This window comes from Schistosoma mansoni, chromosome W, assembly GCF_000237925.1.
Source record: "Schistosoma mansoni strain Puerto Rico chromosome W, complete genome".
Taxonomy (NCBI): Eukaryota; Metazoa; Platyhelminthes; class Trematoda; order Strigeidida; family Schistosomatidae; genus Schistosoma; species Schistosoma mansoni.
Genome location: NC_031502.1, coordinates 53,860,491 through 53,869,841, shown reverse-complemented (window position 1 = coordinate 53,869,841; position 9,351 = coordinate 53,860,491). Strand labels below are relative to the sequence as shown.

At 31.8% G+C, this 9,351-nt stretch overlaps 1 protein-coding gene across 1 annotated transcript in view; it reads left to right on the top strand.

The window, feature by feature from the left end:
• Window positions 1-1,844: 1,844 nt before the first annotated feature.
• Smp_161890 (putative innexin) overlaps window positions 1,845-9,351 on the top strand; it is a gene marked incomplete at both ends in the record, with an annotated part of 24,226 nt that continues 16,719 nt past the window's right edge. The window contains one exon of the mRNA XM_018790166.1: window positions 1,845-1,997. Coding sequence (XP_018655536.1) covers window positions 1,845-1,997 — 153 coding nt within the window. The remainder of the gene's footprint in view (window positions 1,998-9,351) is intronic.

The window sequence follows — 9,351 nt, the reverse complement described above, 5'->3', positions numbered from 1 at the left end:
AAATACAATTTCATTATTATTATTATTATTCAGTCCCCTATGATGGTCAAATCTGTAACTTAGTTACTGTTAATTGATTTTTTTTAATATTTTTGAAACAATGTAAGATATAAAGTACTTTTAATGTTATTATTGGTTTATAATGTTATTGTCTGGTAGAAGTTTATTTATAATGGTTTCGTTTGTCATTGATTAGTAATAGAAATGATGATTCCTAGGGTCGTTTCAAGCTATATGTATACATCTCTCTGATGTTATTGTTTTTATTTCAAGCATTTTACATAACTGAAGTGATTTAGTTTGGTTTGCTATTCATAGGTTTATTTTTGTATAGAGTGTACTTTACTTTGTGTTGGATTTTATTTACATTGGTTTAACAGGTGATGCCCTAACCTACAGTATTAATCATTCGAGAAACCGATTTGTGAGACTACTAATGTTAAAAATTATATCATTTTTATATCACATTATCCGGCATTATTTGACATTTATTCGATGTAGACAGAAAATAATCTCATATTCAAATAATGTACTAATGCTTAAACCTCAGTTAGCTTGTAATATCTGCCGATCTTTTAATGAATGCCAAGCAAATTAAACCTACTGTAACTTGATAGTTTAGTGCCTAACATTATGACTTTTTACCTGGAAGTATTAGGTTGAAATTTTGATGAGAACAATTACAGTACTGAAATGTAAATGAACCCAACTGAATAGTAGAATGATAAGTATTTCATATTCCACTATTAGCAACTGATGTAAATAATAATAATAGTAAAAATATATTACTTATTTACTCACATCTGTTACCTCTCTTGGAGAAGCATAGATCGCCCACCAGCATTCTCCATCCAACTCTCTCCTCGACAATCCCCTACACTTCTTTCCAGTCGCTATTCATTCTTTTCATATCTGTTTCCAATTCTCGACTCTGTGTTCTTTGGTCTTCCACTTTTGCCTTTCCATTCACTATTCCAAGTTAGCGCTTGCCTCATGATGCAGTTTGAGGATTTCCTAAATGTATGTTATATCTATTTACAACGTCTTTCTATAATTCCCTCTTCAGATAGAAGCTGGTTTGCTACCTCCCACAGTAGGCTGTTGCTGATGGTATTGAGTCAACGGACATTGAGTATCTTGCGAAGACAATTATTTATAAATGCTTTTACGTTTTCGATAATGGTTTTAATAGTTCTAGAAGTTTCTGCTCCATACAACAGAAATGTGTTGACGTTCGTATTGAAAATTCTGACTGATGTTGACTGACAGTGGTTTTGAGTTGCATATTTCTTTCAATTCTCCGGGTCTGAACACTGACTCTGTGGTGTAGGCATGTCCAGCTGACGAGTCCCAAATAGGATGAGACGCTCATACAGGGTTCCACTGTTAGTTACCATCCAACTCTAATCAAAATCTTTTATATATATTTTATACGCCTCAGATTTGAATGTATTAGTAAATTGTGTAGGTAAGTTATTTGTGTCCTTATGTATTATTAGCTAGAGAAAGAATAACTTTCACCAGTGTACACAAGCTTTTCACATGAACGAGTCCCAATAATAAACGTAATAGTTTTATTTTTAAAAACAAAACATCTTGAGTTGATTTTAGTCTAAAATAAACTGTATTTTCTATCTTATTTTTTCTTAACAGGTGATCATCGTAGATCCGGAGGGCACGACTATCGTCGTCACACATCTGGACATATACACGCATCTGATTCACATCCACGTACATTTAGCGGAGGTGCAGCACATACTGAAGTTGGTGAAGGCGGTGTAGGTGGTCTTGTTGGTGATAGTCACGGTAGTCATTCATTCGGTGGTCACGAACCAGGCGGAGTAATGGATGCTACATTCATCTGGAAACTAACTAAGCTTGGAAGAATTGGATCATCACGGCTGCGATTTGATGATGATTTTGCTGATAGACTTAACTATCAGTATACTGGGGTATTAATGTTTCTTTTCATTGGTCTTATTGGAATTCGGCAATATGTTGGTAAGTAAACTTTTTTTTATACAACTGAGTTTGTAGATCATTTTTAAACCCTCCTTTTTTTACTTACTTACAATGAATCCTACAACTAAAAATAGATAACAGTCGTTATAATGAGTAAAAATAAAAACGCTGCAAATTCAAAAGTATTTATGAGAATTGTAGTTAATGATTAAGTAATTAATTAAATGATGAATGAGAATTATGCAGTTATAATATCCGAGAATGTTAATCAATAAATAAATAGATTAAAATACATGTATTACGTAATATCCATTTGTGTTAGAATAATGTGAGCTATATTATAGTTAGTGAAGAAGGGGGAGCTGTTGTATTGATTCATCATGGTGACAAGGATATACATAAACCGTAGAGCAATTTTAATGAAATACCGTGGATAACTTGAAACATATTATTCACGTTTGCTTGATGCTTTCCGTAAATCCACTAAGCTGATATAGACCTCTTATTTATTATTAATTATTCTGCATTGATATAAGTTGGATGGTATTCAATAATTCCCTGACAGGTTTATCTAATTATATATTCGATGTAACTAGATCTAATAAGAACAACTGGCATTTGAAATGGGTATTGATGAACTAAATTTCAAAAGTCTCACTTCATCCACAGTAAAATAAATTATCTTTATGTAGACAATTTCAAATTCATCATCATCTATAAGATTAATGACAAATAATTATAGGAGTCATTCAATGATTAAGGATAATATGTTAGTTTCCATATATACTAAAGACAGTTCCATTAATCAAAGCTCCCATTCCAAATGAATAAGCTTTTTATCCAACTGTTATCTACTTTTGTTAAAAACAAAATATTTGATATTTTGAATAGTATAGCATCAGTTTAAACTCTTATAATTAAATTAGAGTATTATGAAATGAAGTGAAATCATTTCTATTTGTTTGATTTTACTTATTCACTTAATCAATGAATTGTATAAATAGTTGACAATCGTAATCAATGGTTGGAGACTCTGAGTGACATGGCTCAAAATCGATGACGATGGCACAGGTATATACACTCCTTGTCTTTCCTTAAACCTTGAGATTAAAATTGCTTCATATCTGTCTTTCTCCCTGTACTATATCTTTATATACAACCTATCCCTTATATATTACCACCACTAAATTAACTATTTCTATGAATCCGGTGTTCATCTTGTTGTGCTAATGAGGTATGGCAACTTGGACCGATGCATATGTGTGCCTGGTTCTACATTGTAGCTGACTGATTGTCTGATAAATAGTTGAATAAAATGTTATAAAGATGTCATTTTGGTGTGTAACATGCATAAATTCATTTAATTTAATGGTGAAAAAAACAAACATATAAGTATATATTCCATGCTCACACGAATTCAGAATATAGATGAACGAATTGAGTACAAGAGAGAGAGAGAGAGGGAAAGATCATTACGTATTCGAGTACAAGAAACAGGTAGAATTTGTAGTGATTGTACCTCTATGTTCTAGGTTGTTTGTAACCACGCTTCAGTGAATCCACGTTGTTCAAAATGAAACTTTTAGTATGTATCTGTTTACTAAGTTACTTCACAATGTAATAAAAGCATTTACTTAATGGCTTATTAAAATCATCTACATTACTTATCACTTGCATTAACAGATCTGTTATTGTCGTAGTATACTAGAGAACCGTAAGTTTACAATATTTAACAAACAAATTTTATTCCATTCTCGCAACATTCAAAGTATCCTGTAAAAAAACTGTTTATTTGCTGGTAGTGTAGTGAATGAGAACACGACTACGGATAATCCAATATATTTAAGCACAAATTAAAGACTATCTCACTAAATTCTGTTAACCATACAGCAAGTAGTTAATTTGCGAATTAACAACCAATTGTCTCAATCTTCATTGTTCCTTCTGTAAATATCAGTTCATCTTCTCTAATTTCATTGTTCATGCATTTACCTACCAATCGCATTTCATTTCAGTTCCTTCCTTATCGGTCTTCTGCCAAAATACATTCTATGTCTGACCATCGCCATATACTACTTATATGGATATAAGTAGACCACACTACAGTAGTATAACCACTCTTATTTTAAAGTGTTCAAGTCTTTTAGTCGATTAAGTCACATATATTATTACACAAATAGATAACTTCCTCATCATTAATGTATAACTTGATGTAACTTTTAATGCAAATGTCTTAAATTTCTCATCTACAGTGATTTAAAGTATTTTAAATGCTTACCGAATGTGCCATATATACCATTTTGTATAATTGCTCAGTTTGCTTATTCGATAGTTGCTGAATATTTTACAAACTATAATTTATATTAAAGATTTTATCTTAAGCTCTGAAGTTTATAATTTTACAGTTTTAATTCGCTTTATCGGGGTGTATTACATCGAACATGTTCACAAGCGACAGATATAGGTCACTCTACATTTTTGAGATGAAATCTTTAGCCGAAATTACACTCTAATATACACTAATCCTCCTCACTAAACAGAAAGAAATATGACCAGAAGTGTTAAGTACGATGTCATTCGTAAACATTACAAAAAGTTGTAGGTAATTACAGGTTTTTATCAGAAGGGGTTTTGTGGAGATTTTAGTATTTTCATTGTTGAACATGAGTTTACATATTTAAATTCATCACCAATTAGTCGTAAACCAATCAAATTACAGTAAGTCAACTTCAAAATTTCAGGAAAGCAAAGAAAAACACGTTTCATTTTTTTTCAAAAAATTAGAAAATGATAGACAAACAATGTTTAAAATGAAACTTAGTTGATCTTGAAAATCAAAGCAAAACATAGTAACTATATATATTGCCGGTTACTTGACATCATTATTAAGAGAGAGAGAGAGAGAGAAGGAAAACAAACACTCAATCGAATTCCTATTTTATAAAGAAACAACAAATAACTGAAGAAAATTGAAGAGATAGTCAAATGAAGTACCGTTGTTTCACAATCAATTTTAAGTGAGAAGTAACATTCTAACATTATTTCAACTTTTTTTTTAGAAAAATAACCTGATATTTTTCACTCTATGGCTCTCACTGAATAAATTTTACTGTAGTAAAAAGGTTAATAGAGTTGGTTGTTAAGCGATATTAAAAAGACAAATCATGAAGAATCATATCGGTGTATTGAAATATTGAAATATTTGATAGAAGGGAATGAAAAGAACGAGCGAGCTAGAGAGATAGAGAGAGAGAAAGAGGTACAGCGAGTGAATAATTTGATATGAAGTTGTAAATTAACTCGTTTTTTTTTCTATGTCTAACACATTTTGTTACATTCAAAAGGAATGTAAGTTAGTATTCCATGAAAAGAGAATAATCAGTCATTACCATTACTACTATTATTGTTATTAGTAGTATCACTATTACTATGAGCATTGTATTATTTTGTTTAATATGAAAAGTCAAGCGTGAAAAATTATTTGATTTAGGAAGTTAAAGGTATAAATCTTATTCATTTCAATTCAATGAGAATATAAATCATCGGTTGTATAGACAGATAGACAGATAGATTGTGTTTTCTGTTTAGTATATCCCATTTATTTGTCATTAATTTGAAAGTTTATATATGTATATTATATAGGTGAGATCATGAAATAATTGAAGCTAGACCACCATAGAAAACCTGGAAGTCGTTTCGTCCTATTGTGGGACTCCTCAGCAGTGCGCATCCAGTAGGACGAAACAGCTGTCCAGTGCTTTCAGGTTTTCCATGGTGGTCTAGCTTCGATTGACTCATGATCTCAGCTCTATAAAATTACTTAAATCTCCACAAAACCCCCTTCTGTTATATATTGTTGAAATAAATTATATATATATATATATGTATATATAGTTATGGAAACTTCACGGGCGTATATTAAGGTTTATTGAAGCCTTGAATAAACGGAAACTGAAAACCCCTTAATTTGTTCAAAAACAATTTGTTCTTACCTTTAGCCTACCCTGGTAACCCTAATTTATTGTATTTGTCATTGGTTTGTGTATTTTACCTTTATTCTGTCTAATTGACGTTTTAGTTTTCATATAAAAATGTATTGACAAGTATATATGTCGGAAGGGGTTTTGTGGAGATTTCAGTCTTTTCATAGTTGAAATCATGAGTCAATTAAAGCTAGACCATCATGGAAAACCTGGAAGCACTGGACGGCCGTTTTCTCCTATTGTGGGACTCCTCATCAGTGCGCATCCACGATCCCGCACTCGCGAGATTCGAACCCAAAACCTACCAGTCACGCGCCAGACCACTGAGCTAGTCGGCATCCTACGGTGTTAATGTCCAGTGCTTCCAGGTTTTCCATGGTGGTCTAGCTTCAATTGACTCATAATTTCAACTATGAAAGTATATATGTGATCAGATTGTTCGAAATCCATTGCTCAAAAATGTATCACATAATTCTGATAACTTTTTTATTCTGATTGCATTATTAAAATTTATCAAAGGAACTAATTGTTTTAAAGTCATAAAAACGTTGAGTAACAAAAGAGAGAAATGATGGAGACAGAATTAAGCTATACCGTGGTGATATAAATATTTGAGAATTTATTTTATACACAGACTTATTTTGGTTGTATATAGTTTTAATACAATTGAAAATCAAGAGATATTGAATAAATGTTAGATTTTAGTCTCAAAATTGGCAACAATATCTATCCATACGTAAAATTACACATAAAATGTCTTACGTTTAAATGGATGAAGAGATTCGACATAAAAGTCTAAGGATTTGTTCGTATAAAGTATTTATAGAAATGGGAGAATTTGTACTCTCTTCAGAGAGTTCAATTAATTGTACTGGATTAGAGACACCAATACTTTGTTACTAAAGTTGCAATTGGCTTCTCGTAGGGTTAATTTCGGTACATTTCAGAGTGTTAACTGAGATTTGTATCAGTATTATTATGTCGCTCCTTAATATAAAATATACACGTCCGCATCTTCAGATTTCGTCACGATTCCGTTGCATTTAAACGACCACCAAATTCAATCATTCTGTAATATTGAGTGACTGTTTTCCACTGCCTCAGATGGACGCGATTTCAGGAGTTCTAGTGAGGAGCTGTGACTAGTAAAGCCCAACCTTGGCAGATGTGAAACAGCTATCCACTTCAAATATATAGGCGAAGATCTAAACGTCCTGAGTTTGATCCACTGTGTTGGAGTCATAGAAAGTGCTCTAATAAATAGTCATATACATGAATAAAACAGCAGTTCCATATTTCATGTTTTTCAATAGTTGTCTAACCAGGATCATGCCGTGCTGTAAATTGTAAAAAAATTTGAGATATCTGTACCGAAATGGTTATTTAAAAACCTGAATTTTATCCAAAACCGATAATTGTTAAGAAACCATTTTAGAAATTCAAAAGTCCACATGAAGATTATATATATATATATATATATATATATATATATATATATAGATAGATAGATAGATATAGATATAGATATAGATATGGTTAAAATTTTATAAGCTACTTCCCTTTGCTTTGTAAACTTGTTTTCTAAGATGGATAGTTAACGTTGATGTTTACTTTAAGACTTGAACTCTGTACACAAACATCAACGCTTTCTTCATTAAGTTATTGAGTTGAAATTATCATTAACAACGAGATAATTAATGTGTCATTCTAATTCATTGATAAAATTCACTTAGATACTAAATGAGACACAGTGCAGTTTAAAAATACTTTAATTTGAGAACTATTTACTCATGTTGAAAAATGTTACGAATCAGTCAAACAGATTGAATGTTTCATTCACATGAAACTACTGTACATCAGATTGTGATGTATAGTACTTATGTTGACAGATTTAAGTGGTATGTAACACCAATCAGGAGTGGAATGCCTGTTAAAAGGCGACCGAGAAGATTGAACTGAAAAGGACCATAAGGAGAACAGAAAGAAATGGGAAGAATCATAAAGAATGTAAATGATAACTGACGGAAGATCCATAAATGAAGTGTTTAATTTATGGCTTTCATAATTTACAAAAAACATCCTGTGATTTTGAACTAAATAATAAATTGATTATCCACATCAAAGTATTTGTTCATTTCAAGATGACTTCAAGCATTATGCGTAGAAGCAATTCATTTATAAACTTTCCTCGATATTGCCTTAAGTCACAAGCATTATAAGCTGAGACGGATGGTGGTTATCAGTGGAATTCAGGACGTGCATCTCGCGCAACTCGTCAGCTGGCTGTACCTGCATTCCACAGTTGATGTTCACTCCGGTACTCGAAACCAGTACTGTTAGCTCCAAACGCCATCACGTTATCCACTTATCTACTGAGTCCTGATAGCCACTAGCTTTCGCACAGGATGCACATATGTCAATAACAAACTGATCAATTGCAGTCCTAAACATCAATGGGAAGATACAAAATGAATTTAAACTTCAACCTATTGCACAAGCTAGTGGCTATCAGGACTCAGTAGCTAAATAGACAACATAATAATGTTGAGAGCGAACGGTACTGTGTTCTAGTCCCGAAGTGAACATCAACTGTTGAATGCAAGTACATCCAGCCGACGAATCCCAAAAAGGACGAAACGCTCATCCTGGATTCGACTGCTAGCTACCATCCATATTTACTTGTAAAACATATTAGTTTTCTATTTTTCAAAATTAATTTATTTTACTAAAGGAAAAAGAAGTCACAATTATTGATTAGAATTGCCACAAAAAAAAATTGACAACGATTTAAAAATCCAATTTTCTTTTTTGGTAATGAAATTTAGGTTAGATTTATCAAGTTTCTCATGATGAGATCAAATGAAATTTCTATTTTAATACTAAATTTTATTTTACCTTTTTAAAAGAGACTGAATAAGCGTGTTGTTAACCTTAAATGAAATTGTTTGTTTCAAGTTAGTTAATTAATGTAGGAAAAGATTTTGATCATACTTTTTCTTTCTTTTTTTTATAGAAAAAATGTACTTTTTCATGGTTACAACACGCATCTACTTTAATTTATATCAGTATTTGTATATTGATGCATGAAAGTGAATTCATCTGATAGATGATTGAATATTCAATAACATGGATTAAGTGTACTGTTTTAGTTTGAGATACTTTAAGATTACACACCCATGTATCTACTCCTTTAGTGAACACAAACAAAGTGAATCTTTTCGCATTTTCTCTTAATTGGCATATTATTATGCAACATATACGTAATTTTATAGTAATTTTATGGAGTTGAGATCATGAGTCATTGAAGCTAGACCACCATGGAAAACCTGCAAGCACTGGCCGGTCGTTTCGTCCTATTGTGGGACTCCTTAGCAATGCGCATCCACGATCCCACTGAGGAGTCCCA